This window comes from Thunnus thynnus, chromosome 9 (assembly GCF_963924715.1).
Source record: "Thunnus thynnus chromosome 9, fThuThy2.1, whole genome shotgun sequence".
NCBI lineage: Eukaryota > Metazoa > Chordata > Actinopteri > Scombriformes > Scombridae > Thunnus > Thunnus thynnus.
Genome location: NC_089525.1, coordinates 19,936,234 through 19,949,777, shown reverse-complemented (window position 1 = coordinate 19,949,777; position 13,544 = coordinate 19,936,234). Strand labels below are relative to the sequence as shown.

Sequence of the window (13,544 nt, the reverse complement as noted above, 5' to 3'; positions counted from 1 at the left end):
ACTGCCGACCACAAGGTTGTTTGTTTTCAGTGATTCTTCTTCCCTCCCTGACAGCTGCTGGTTTTCATCAATTTCGGCGTGTTTAGATCATTATAATCACCTAGAAAGTGGAGACAAGACTGAGGCAGGCAGGTGCACCTTCAAATGAATCTACAATTGAAACTTTTCCTTATCTGAACAGACGGTCTAAGGATAGATGATGTGCAGACTGTGAAGCTCTGTAAAGGCAAATTTGTGATTATCTTATTCAATCAAATGTGTAAGTGGTACAAAATAAGCCTAAAAATTGAGTGATTGCTTTGTAAAAACGGACAAAATCAGTCATCTGATCCTTTAAGAGATGCTGGAGGAGATGACAGTAAAACAGAAAACAGGAGACAGGAGTTATTTTCATAGAGCATCTTTATAGAAAACATTTCTTCACATTTTCAAAAACATTTTTTTTGTCTTTTCACTTGTTCTCTCTTTTTTTTTTTTTTTTAGGTTAGTTTATTTATTTACTTTTTTAGGTAAATGTCCATTTTTGTTTTTTGTTTTTTTTAAATCTGCTAAAGTCGAACGATTTTAACATCCATCTGTGTCAAAGGCTCTTTTGCTGAGATGCTGGGGCTTGTAGAAGGTGTGTGATAGAAAACACGGGCCATTCACAGCTGTAATGTTCATCAAAAACGGTGCTGACCGTCACCCAGAAAAAAACCCATCCCCCCCATACATGCGGGAAAAGTTCAGTTTATTGGAGGGGGGGGGGGGGTGTTTCCCAGCTGTAACCGAAGCCCACATTCAGCCTACAGTAGTCACATCCCTCCACTTCAGCAGCACTCCAGTTTTAGCCTGAAGGCACCTGCGTTAACGCTTTTGCTTTTGTAGATATGCACGTCTATTTCTTTCCTACATCCTGCAGTTACTAAATGCCTAAACCCTAAAAAAAACAGTCTTCTACTTCTAAACCAGGCTGCAGCACAACAAGCAGGTCTTACCGTCACACCCAGAAACAAAACAAAGTTGTACTCTAGTTTACAAAAACTGTAAAAATGACAAAATGACAAAATGAAAAAAAGATACAAGTGTTTTAACAACTAGTTAGCACATTGTTCTGCTTTGCAAATTGTACCATGGATTCTGACTTACGGTAATGAAAGGTTGAGTTTTTTTTTTTTTTTTAAACCTTTGGTCTGCAATTCAATCTCTGATTTGATCATGTCTGAAGCACATCAGTACAAAAGAAAACATAACAATCATCTTGCGAATGGCTCAGCTTAATCGTCACTGTTCGAAACAGCTCACTGACCTCTTCAGTTTCTTTTCTTTTCATTTATAATTTGAGTGTTTTAAACAGCAAACGTCATTAACTTCAGACTCTGCGTATCAGCGCTGAACTGAAAATAACAGAAGGAGCAACAGTTCTCTGAAATATCTTCGATCTTCACTCAAACATCTGGGGTTGAAAAAAAAAACAAAAAAAAAACAAAGAGCGAGTCTGAAAGTTTGTGGACAAACAGTCTAAAAATCTTCAATAGACGTCATACAGTGGAGAAGAAAGGCGTTAAGACCCACAACACTGTGCGTCTCAAGTTCTACTAACGAGCTACCTTGCATTATAAATATATAAAGTTTTAAAAAGTGCTTATTAAAAGAAACTATAGTGATGTGATAACTTCCAGCAGTGTCACTTTTGTGTTTTGTTCTTGACCAGCATTAATACGAAATGTTAGGGAGAGCAAAACTGTCGTCCTTCACAGTCCACAAACACTGAATAGGATTGTCCAGAAAAAAAAAAAAAAAAAGAGGCCCTGGTCTCCCAATAACATTCATATAACTTGTACAAAAGGATTTTTTTGGGGGGGAGGGGGGCAGTATAGTTAATACAAAAAGGACTGATCAAACTAAAAAGAGGAGTATTGGCCACTGGTAACACACTGCTGCGATAAAGCAGTTTCTCACAGACGGAGCTGGAACACAAAACAGGTAAAAATTAAAACAACTCTAGTAATAATTGCACATAACCTTCGAGAGCTGAGATGTTCCACAGGAGGACATCGCAGTAAGAGACTCTGCAGATGGGGTGGAGCTGGGAGGGGAGGGAGGGGGGGGGCGGTAGAGTGTGGCACACTATGGTATAAATACATTTAATCTGAGAAAAGAAAAAAAAAAAAAAAAAAAAAAAGACCACATTCATGAGGCACAGCTACAAAACGATGGTGCTCTGTGTCCTTAAAAGTGCCGCTCTCGTCCCACATGGCTGTCAGCTGCTGAGATGTCCGTCCTCGCGTCTCTCTGTACCGGCGGAGAGTTTCAACTTCGTGCCTCTCCGAGCACTTTAGGCAATCATGTACTGAGTGATGGCTCTCAGGGCGTAGAGAAGCTCCGCCTGCAGCCGGGCCTCCATGATTAGTAAGTTCACGTGTATCTGAGGGAGAGAAAGTGGGAGATGATACACGGAGCGCCAGAGGAGGACTGAGGGTTAAAACTTACACTTAGTTTGATACATATGTGTCAAAAAGAGTCGTCTCACCCGTTCTGAAGGTTTAAGTAGAGCCCAACTCAAAGGACACACTGGAGTTTTGGTGGCATCCGGAAAACAGGTCACCGCCTTAATGTACAGCTTCAAATCCCGCTCCAGCAACTGGTTCACTTCTCCATAATCATAATCATCATACCTGTAAACAAACAAACAGATTTATTAAACAAACACGAAGAGAAGAAGGGCGTTTTTACTTTTATTGCATCAAAGATAGAGTCTCACCGTATTCCTAACACACAATGGATGTAATTCCAGATGGCCCTCTTCAGGTCGGGGCTGTGCAATGACGGGAGGGTGGTCACACTCCGAAATCGGTCATCAAGCAGGTGCCCGATGTCCGAATACAATCTGTTGACTAAGGAGAAGCCGTGGTCCTCCCATGAATAGTCCTGCAAAGATCAGTACAATGAGTCAGCATTTTTAAGATCCTGTAGCAGCAGAATGAGCCTGTATGCACCACATATTTGGCCAACAGCAAATAATCTATCAGTTAATCTGATTTTTTTTAAGCAAAAATGACAAATGCGACCTAATTACAGTTTCTTACATGTGAGGATTTGCTGCTTTTCTTTGTCTCATTTGATAATAAACTGAATATATTTGATAAACTGTTAAAGCAAACAAACAAAACAAGTGACTTCAAGATGCCACTTTGGAGTCTAGGAAATTAGAACGGGCAATTTTCACTATTTTATAACTTTTTTAAAATAAAACAATTAATTAACTAACAATTATTTGGGAAAATAATGTGCAGGTTAATTGACGATAGTACTTAGTCACAGTCCTACTCCAAACTCAGTGTGTTCAGAGCTTACACGGATGTAAAACGACAAACTTATAAACCTAATTTAATTGACCAACCACAGCCAAGTACTTCTGGCTTCTAACATCAAGGAAAATTGCGAGTGTGTATGTGTACACAACCAAGAGTAATTTTCTTTCCAGGAACTCATTTGGGTTTGTGAGCCAAACTGATGTGTTAAAATGTCAACGCTACTATTTATCAGCCTGTTTTGCCTGACAGCGACATATAATTTACATCTTAACTTGGCCGCTGCCCACTTGAGGTCGACTCAAACTGCTTCTGACTGCGGCACTGATACGTTTGCAAATGCTACGTCCTCACCTGAACTCTAAATACTTGGAAGTGGTCCTCCTCCCTCCGGGCGAACTCCTGATAGCAAAAGTCAGGGTCTGTGATAAAACGCGACGGGTCTGAAAAACATATCATCTCCTCCTCTTCTTCCATATCTAAAAAAAGAGATGTTGACAGTGAAGGAGAGAAAGCGGAGTGGTGAGCAGAGAGCGTATCCGTAAGTGTGGCTGATGAGTGGTAATTGCTCAAGTTTCACACCATGTGACCTAAATGTAACGTTCAAGATAAACATTAGAAGTCAGAGGGAACATATGTGCAGTTTTAGTCTGTGTGTTGTTGTACCTGTTTGTTGGAGTGTTTGGGTCTGCAGCAGGCGCTCTTCTCTCTTCTCTCGCTCCTCCTGAGACTTCTGAATCCTCTCCTTCAGACACACCATGTCACAACTTGAGTCCAGAGACTGTCAACGCAAATATCAGACAATGTAGGGAAGAAGTTTAATTAACTTTTAATTATCTTACAAACAACAAGCACCACATAATAATCTGATCATGCGGCCATTAGAGAATATATATTAATTTGTATCCCTCCCATATTCCTCTCATATTTACACAAAGAGCTCTTTAAATCAGAGTGATACTAAATGAGTTAATATGTAATGCTCAGAAAGAAACGCTTGGACAAACTGAACCACATATTTCACACTATAAATCATGTTTATTTGAATCTTTTCTGTAACAGATCGTTTCCACAGATAGTGTTTATGTAAATGTTATTTACGTAAGCAAAGTCCACCCTAAATACTGAAAATCTGTTTAAATGTCAACAAGAGCGCTTATAGAATACTGTAGAATAACACTGAAATTATTAATCAATTGAGTAGTCAATAGGCAATAAAATCAAAATTAATTAAAGTCATTTAACAAGCAGAAACATCAAACAGTCTCAGCTTATTAAATGTCTGGATTTACTGATTCTCTCAATTTTTAAATTTTAAATTAACATCTTTGCATTCTGGACTGTAAGTTGGACAAAATGTGCATTTTGAAGACATCTGTTTTGATTATTATTCATTATTTTCTGACATTTTATAGACTAAAATTACAATCAGTCAATTGTAGAAACAATCAACAGATTAATCGATAATGAAATTATTCATTAGTTGCAGCCCTTCAGCATTAGCTTGTAATTTTCAATGGTATTTTTTTTGTATGTCAGCAGTCTGATCTCATCTCAAATGAGGCATGAAAAAAAAATATTATTACATTAAACACAAACCTTCACATCTTTTTCCACTTAATAGATGTTGAACATTTATCAAATTCACTTTGAAGGTTTCTTAGCGTTACAAATGTTCAAAACATGTACAGAATTTTTTTTCCTTTTTGCAAAAACACTGAATCTTTTGCTCCGCCGTTCTCTGTAATTTAATGAAATCAAGTGTGAACTGTTACCCGTCGTCGTGTTATGTGCTCAGAGGGAGCGGCGAGCGACTGAGGCACATTGGTGTTGCCGTTGGCAGCATCAAAGGGGCAGAAGGTCGGCGGGGTACCGTTAGGAGATTTGGAGAGGGGGGCAAAGTCTGAGTCTGTGTCGGATCCAAACACAAAGCTGCAGAGGGAGTGGCAGTGAGCCAGGATCACCACGGCCTGCACCAGCTCAGCCAGTGACCAGCACTGCTCGCCCGACTTCAGCAGAGACTGGAGGGAGCAGAGACAAGAGCTCAGGGTCAGACATCAACAAAGAGCTTCAGTCCAGAGAAACAATAATTAAACAACTAGGTGTAACTTTAACTTAACCTTTACACTCATCTATCAGAGTTCTCTGAAGATGTATTTCTGTTGAGTGATAATATGTAAACGTTTACTCTAACATGATGTAATCTGTGGTTCGTCCGTGCGCTGCTCTGCTGTACCTGGATGTGTGAGCAGGCGGTGAGCCAGGGTTGGTGGGCCAGCACCTTGTTGATGTGGTCAAGGAGGCGAAGGCGGGGGGGTGCTGCCTCCAAACCCTGCAACCACAGAGGGTCCCCACCCACCCTCAGAAACTGGGCGGAGTGTAGATACACCAGGTAGTTGCAGTGATGTCGTGCAGCAGCCTGGATGGCATGAGAGGAGAAAATCGAGCAGGCGGATTTAGGAAAATGACCAAATCAAACAGAAGAGCATGTTATTTTTTAATTTCGTATAATACAAAATTGATCCCTGGTGATTCTTGCAGCCGTAACGGACTAAACCCAGACCTTCTACAGCTTCTCAAACCACCATGTGTTTGTTTAACTACATCAGTGAGATGATTGGTGAGGGCAGCCAGGTCACTGACCATGATGGCGATATAATGGCGGTAGGGCAGCGGCAGGGGACCGTCCATGTGCAGGATGTAGTGCTGTGTGCGCAGGAAGCTCTCCAAGTACTGAGGGTGAGAGGCCATCTGCTGGGACACGGCGTCCACACTCCCCCTGCTGACCAGAGCCTTCGTGAACAGCAGTGACACTCGCTCCCTCTCACCATTCACCATCACCTACACAAAGCAGGAGGAGGGGGAGAGAAAAGAGAAAAGTTAAAACCTTGAGCTGTTTGCTACTATGGTACGAGCTGTGAATGAGTTTTATTTATTGTATTCGTACGCATGAAGCTGAGGCAGCAGCGATTAGAGCCGAAACATCTGACTGAAAAGTTGGTGATCAATTAGTCAAGCAACAGAAAATAAAAACAATTTGATATCTATTCCTCATATCAGCAATTTTTCAAGCAAAAATGCTCACAATATGCTGGTTCCAGCGTCACCAATGATGATGATTTGATACTTTTCACTGTTTTTTTTATCATTGTAAATGGAATATCTTTGTTTTTTTGTTGTACAGTTGGGGCTATGGGAAATTACAAACATTTTTCACAATATTCTAACATTTCATTGAGCACACAATCGATTAATCAAGGAAGTAATCAGCAGATTCATTGATAATGATTATTAGCTGCTATCCTAGTAGTCATCAACATTATCAAAGTGCCCATAGCGAGTTATAGATGTCTTCATTAGTTTAGTGGTTCTTGTGTAATGATTACAAACATGTGCTGTGTGTGTGTGTGTGTGTGTGTGTGTGTGTGCATACATGTAATCTCTCCCTTTAAACCAAACAGGATGATAAAACAGCCACTGAGGCACAGCTGGCTTTCCTCTGGAGGAATTATAGATCAGGTTGGACATCAATGTCCATGTGGTGACAGGCGAGGCCTGTGCTTTGGACTGGAGTCATGTTTCACACCTTAAATCATCTGAGGAGAAGCAGCCTCGATGCTGTGACACCGGCGCCAACAGCAAGTGGGTGCATTCCTTTCATTATTCTTTCTCCGAATAAAACAAGCAAACAGTGGTGCTCAGCTGGGAGCTCAACCGGCGCACAGACACTCATGTCAGCTACAGCAGATCAGATCCTTCAAACACTACATTATAATAAAATGTGGATGAATCGAGCACCGTGTATGACAGATATGTATGTGGTAGACGTCATTTCTGTGAAACAAAAGTGGATGTTGTGAATCGACAAAAGGAAAAAAAACACCCAAAGTTGTCCCTTGGATGGGGGTTTTACGCGCTGGGAGGAACCACAGATGAAGGAACTAATGTGAAAGTTGGGTTTGGGAGGCCGTGGAGAGGGAAGCTCCGCAGCAGCAAAGAAGTGGATGAGACCAAACACACAAACAAAGGAGTGACTGGGCTGAGGAACCAGACGCCAAGAGAAACAGACCCATGGTGAGAGGGGAAGCTGGCCTGCCTTCGCAAGCACAGCCATTTATTACCTCTCTCGCCATCATACAATGGCCTCTAGGAAAAGGTGTTTGGGAGCGCGGCCACGAGTGAGGACCCAGTTCCCCTGCATGTGAAACCTGAGTGCACAGCACTGATCAAAGCCAAATGGCTCACTGCAGAGTGAACTGTGCGAATGTTGGCAAAGACTTCTCCTTTTAACAGCACAAACCGCTATCTAGTTTTATTACTGGCCTGTCATATCACAGACACTTCAACTATGTCAGATGGAGCAAATGGCGACTAGCGGGCCTTGTTACTTAATTTAAGCCCCGTACAGCTCTTTGGCATTCAGCACCATGTTTATCTGGCTGGTAGCTCCTTGTGGTATTTCACTTCTCCCTGCAGTGGATGAAGGTTTCCTCCTGACCCTACAAGAGGCTCCACCTCTCGACCTATATACAGTCCACGCTAAGATCCTGAAAGACATTATAGTAACATGTTAAACATTAAACAAATCCATCTCTATCTGGTATTTATAGCTTCCTAATCCACTATTTGCTATCAGGAAACAGGAAAAAAAGATCTGAAAGGAGCAGGAGGATTAAAAAAAAAAAAAAAAAAGTAGTTGGCTGTAAATGCAACAAGCTCAGACACGGACCCCGACCCGCTCTCGTCTGTCAGCGCACATCGGAAAGTGTGTGGAGGGAGCGTAGAGCACACAGGTGCCTGCCAATCAAAGACCTATTGACACGAGCACATTCACACAAGTATCTCTCTGCAAACACAAGAGCTACTGATTAGTATGCTGAGCTGCTGAATCTGGGTTACTGCTCCATCAAGCACTAACTGGCTAAAGGAGGAGGGCTTTGTACCGGCCAGCATTTTAGGGAGCAATACCATATAGAAGAAACGCTTTAAGTACGACTTGTTAAGGACTTATTGTGTAGACGGACCAGTCTGCCACTCCAGAGTAAGCTGGGATTGCAACATTAACTAATTATACTTCCATCTGATTATCAATAATCTGCTAAACTACACTCTGTTCATTTTGTGAGACAAAACAGAAGAGGAGCACAGATTCTTATAGGAGAAAAAAAAAATATTTCACTATATTGTATTAACATGCTGTCGGTGTTTGGCAGAATGTTTGAGAATTACTGCATCGCATTTAGTTAGTGCTGAAAACAATTAGGTGATTAATGATTAGTCAAATGATGGAAAATTAACTGCCAGCTAATCGTTTTAAGTCATTTATCAAGCGAGAAGCCTAAAATTCTCTGGTTTCAGCTTATAACATTTGAGGATTTACTAAGAGCTGCAACAATTAGTCAATTAACCGATTAGTTGAGCCAAATAAAAACTACTGAAATTAGATCGCTAATTTCAGATCACTAATTTCTGTAGTTTCTCAAGCAAAAATGCCAAAAATGTCTTGGTTACAGCCTCTCAGATGTGAGGAGTTGCTGCTTTTCTCTGTTTAATATCATTGTTAATTAAATATCTTTGGGTTTTGGGCTGTTGGTCAGATAAAACAAGACATTTATAGATGTTGCCTTCGACTCAGGAAATCAGGGATCAGCATCTCTTTGTACTTTAAGTGCTTTAAGTACCATAAGTTTCATAGTCTGAACGATTCATCGAGAAAATCATCTGCATATGAATCGATAATTATTATTGTTAGTTGCAGATGTAGATTTTCTGCTTTTTCTCTGATTTTTTTGGAGATTGTTGGTCGGTCAAAGCAATGATGTCGCCTTGGGTGCTGTACTGTACTATGTTTTAAAAACTACACTATTAATTGATTACACTACAGTTACATTAGATGTACAGTTGCACATTCAATATAGACCCAAAACAATAAATGTACTCAGCAGGTTGCCCAAACAGCTACAGTAGGAAGACTCCCCAGATATTAGGACTGCAGAGACAGAAACCTTTCAGACTGGAAACACACAGAACGACAGTCACTGGTAAGATCTCCCACTGAGCTTATCAAGGTGAGACGTACACATTACAGGTATTGATTTTGCTAAAGTGTCCTCAAGCAAGACATCCGCCTTTGATCTGTTTTGCAGCTCCTTGTTCAGAGAGCAAAACAAAACTAAATTTCTGTATGAGGATGAATTCAGCAAAAGGTTACTGCTCCCACACAGGACTGAGCTGCACAACTATGTGACAAAATCCACTGAAGACAACACATAAATAATCAACAGAAATGTAACAACAAACAAAAAACAATTGTGTACAAGCCAGTGACCATTTAACTGTCATATAATTAGTCTTCAACTGTGACGAGAGCAGTAAAATAAGTGACAACACTTACTCATATACAGACCGAGGAGATAGATTTGCTATCACTGCCATCTCAAAAAATCAAAAAGGAAATTGGTGTTTTGTGTAATTTCGTAAACATGTCTGGACAAATACGACAGAAGAAGTCAAATTGAAACAGGAACTACGCTTGACGTGAGCACTGGCACTGCAGGAAATGACACATCCTACAGTTTTAACAGAGTCTGCTGACACCTTAAAATGAAAGCAGATTTAAAACGCAGCTAAAAACGTACAGTTCGAGTAATCACACAGCACGTTTATGGCAGCGTTTAATGTAAATTTCCCAAGATGTTGAAACTCCCCTGAATTTTCTGGGCTCTTTCTATCTTGAACATAGGGGACGTCTTTTGCTTTGTTCCTGGTTGTCAGATTGAATTAGTGAGGCAATTCATATTTCAGTGTTTTGCCACACAAGAAGAATATTTAAAGAAGCAGAACTAATCAATACGTCTGACTAATATAAACTAGGGGAAGACAGTTAAGACAGACGTTCTTTGTCAAAGCTGTGCCCAGACACACAATCCACACTTCATCTCTATTGCCTGAAAACAAATCACAAAGCTGGACTTTTGATAAGGCGATACAATCCTTATTGTCCACCCACATGAAAAAAATACCCGCATAAAAAGAAAAAAAAAAAAAAAGAAGAACTGGTAACAAGCGTGTGTGGGTAGATATATAAAGCAAAAAGGAACACATCATCATTTAGACAACTGTGTTTGGTATTACAAAGCATATTTTGGTTTCACATATACAAAGATGCAAACAGTCTAATAAAGCACAAGCACATTGAGGCTTTGTGCACACAAACCTATTAACTCTGCTTACATTACGCCCGGCGGCGACCGATTTTGAAACACAGCTATTCTTCTAGTCAGAAAACAAGCTTGAGGGTGACAAATAGGAGGCGACGATGTTGATATTAGAGCACTGCTGTATTAAAATCACAAGATGAATTCAAACTTGCGGCCTGACTGGAGAGATTAAAAAACAGCTCACTGAAGGCCTGTTGTGAAAATAAATAAATAAATAACACAAACAAGTGCAGATCATTTGACATTCAAAATAAATAAATAAAAATCCTCCCTTCCCAACACAGGAGAGGTCATTTGTTTATTGATCAGAGCGGGTGCAAGAGGCAGCAATGAAATGAAAAACAGGGGTGACGTCACCGTGGGGAGGAAAGGTAAACGGAGACAAAGACAGGCTTTGATAGCAGGCTGACAAACAAAACAGCAGCAATGTACGCGCAGGAATACGAGGAAGAGTGCCGGGGCTAAGATGACACATAAAGAAGTGGAAAAATGATGCCGCTGTCTTCCAAGGGTAAATGTGTCAGCTTGAGATGAGACGTGTATGTGCGCCTGTAGTGTCTGTCTGCATGTGTGTGTGTGTGTGTGTGGTGGTGGCGGTGGTGGTGGTGGTGTTGGTGGGCTGCAGGAGGGGGGCTGCTGCAGATACAGGAGAAGGACATTCAATCTGCATTCCGATTGAGCCTGGAGGGGGTCCATCCTTATCATGCTCCGGCGTCCTGGCGGCATTAACTCACCCCCCCCCCCCCCCGCCCCCCCCCCACACACACCCCCCGCCTCCTCCTCCTCGCCCCTTCATCACCGGAAACACAAGCAGCCGGGGCAATTTTGGCTCTGCAACCTGAACTCAGGGAGTAGCGCAAAACAAACCAGCTGCAGCCCAAAGAGGTTTTGGAGAGGAGAGGAGAGAGGAGAGGGGAGGGAAGGAGCTGCTGGGTTGGACAGCACATACAACACAAACCAAGACAAACAAAACACTGTGCTGCAGGATGAAAAACAACAGACAGACAGAGGCAAGTCCACATACAGCAAGATGAGTGATTGAACCTGACAGAAAACACGGCAGGCAGGTAGGGCAAGGGGGAGACGCAGTAACAAACAACATGATATCACTGATAACAGGGTAATTCATTACTCTGATCATTCACATACATGCCAGGGGCGTGTAGTGTATCATATCAAAGTCAGCTGCTCACATTTGGTGGCGCTTAATATGCCTGCCAACTATTTGTTGTGCTTTAAGTAGTTGGACTCATGGGGTTATTTTCTCTTTGTTAAACCCATATACTAAATGTTTGTCCCTAATTATAATGTTTTTCAAATGTCATGTGCAGTGTTATAGCTGCTAAATGACACCGAAGATGAAAAGCAACCAGTGTGTGTAAGGCGTTGGAAAGTCACACGGACAGCACTTGAAAAGTGGAAGATTTTTTGAATCCCTCGTTGCTCACATTCCTCCCTGTTTTGCTCCATTTCAGGACTCTAATCTGCAGCAAACATGTCTTTTTTTGGACTGCACTCTGAGACAGCGCCCCCATTCTGTTGCAAAGTGAAAAGCAGCGACAGAGGAGAAAAACAACTTTGATTGGCAGTCCAGTTCAGCAAAGCAAAAAAAAAAAAAAAAAAAAAAAAAAAACAGCACAATGAAAAGTCGGCAATGTTTAGCAGGACGGCAAACAGGAAAAACACAACAGTCCTATTCAGCGTTCATGTATTAAACCATTTACACTGTTATGTCCTTTTCGCCCGTCCTTATATCTCATTTATGGTCAATAATGGCACTGCATTACTTCACAGCCACCTAATTGACAGACACTTTTCTCCCAAATCCTGAGATGATGTCATCGTCACCTACAGCTTACACCAACGGTTACTGCATCTCTGCGTTACAGTTAATTACAAATACAAGATTAAAAAAAAAATATATGACCGCATATAAACAGAAAAGAGCCCAATTCTTCTTTGTTGACTCAACAAAAGCGTCTGGTTACATTGTTTGTGCAGCCGCTGTGATGTTGAGCCACAAAACACAGAATAGAAAGCGAAAAAAAATACAAACGTTCATATTTAGCGTTAACGGTCATTTAACGCTCGTTTTTTTCAACGCACTGTCGTAACGCTGCGAGCTTTAATTGTACATTTTAACGGCTGAAGACGTCAACTATAAAAATGTTTTAATGATGTTAAAGGTAAGTGGCAATTCCCAGCCTTTAATACAATCATGAAAAGATGTTTTTAGGCGTTAATTAAGTGAGATTTAACACTAACAGCGAGCATGTTTTCTATGCTAAGTGAGTTAGTTGGATGAGAAGAGTATTTTTTTAGTCGCTAGCTTCAGCCGCTTTAACGGTTGTTAGAAAAGTTCAGAGGTTAAAACAAACTTAACATTTTAACATGTCGTCTGCTGCTTGACCAAACAAGTTATTTAAAGCTTTAAAAAAGCAACAAAGCCGAATGCTGGTTAAGGATGTTTTTCTTTTATATAAAATAATCCCTTCGGCAAATGAATGAACGTTACTCAGGCTACCCAGTTAGCCGCTAGCTTTAATTGTGTTAAAACTATTTTTTTCACCATTTCCGTCTAATGTCAGCTTTAACCTACCTGTTTCTGGACTCGCTGGCGTTGGGTTCTTAGGGGGTACTCCATTTTATTCGTACAGATGATCATTTTCCAAAAACAGTGTGCTATTGCATGGATGCGGCTCTGTCTTTTTTTCTTGGTGCTTTCCAAGCTAGCTAACAAAAGGCGAAGAGCCAGGCGCTGCAGCCGGTCGGTCCGCAGCTGAAGACGGGACTGACAGAGCAGAGGAAACCTTCCCGGAGTCGAGGCGACAGCTCCGGTAACAGTGCGTCCAATCAGAGCGCAGGAGGCGGAGCTTCATAGAAAATGCTAATAAACATCTGCAAACAACAACGCAGAGGAGCAAAAACAGGCCAGGACAGAGCAACACACACACACACACACACACACACACACACACACACACACACACAGTGGTGGAAAGTAACTATGTATATTTACCCAAATACTTGT

The 13,544-nt window shown here is 41.3% G+C and overlaps 1 protein-coding gene across 1 annotated transcript; it reads right to left on the bottom strand.

Annotated features, from left to right (window-relative positions):
• Positions 1 to 458: 458 nt before the first annotated feature.
• On the bottom strand, positions 459 to 13,332 carry sesn4 (sestrin 4). The gene is made up of 9 exons (XM_067599537.1): positions 13,113 to 13,332; positions 5,937 to 6,134; positions 5,530 to 5,712; positions 5,069 to 5,314; positions 3,960 to 4,074; positions 3,648 to 3,772; positions 2,744 to 2,910; positions 2,513 to 2,657; positions 459 to 2,407 (listed from the first exon to the last, which is right to left on the bottom strand). The coding sequence occupies exons 1-9, from the start codon at positions 13,176 to 13,178 to the stop codon at positions 2,318 to 2,320; spliced, it is 1,335 nt and encodes a 444-aa protein (XP_067455638.1). The 5' UTR covers positions 13,179 to 13,332; the 3' UTR covers positions 459 to 2,317.
• Between the last annotated feature and the right edge of the window lie 212 nt (positions 13,333 to 13,544).

Bases quoted from the DNA above. Each gene is read 5' to 3' on its own strand.
- sesn4 (XM_067599537.1), bottom strand. From the start codon at position 13,178: ATGATCATCTGTACGAATAAAATGGAGTACCCCCTAAGAACCCAACGC. The intron at 5,315-5,529 runs GTACAGCAGAGC...TGCTCCCTCCAG, and splicing joins CCGCCTGCTCACACATCCAG to TCTCTGCTGAAGTCGGGCGA. The intron at 3,773-3,959 runs GTACAACAACAC...CTCTTTTTTTAG, and splicing joins CCAAACACTCCAACAAACAG to ATATGGAAGAAGAGGAGGAG.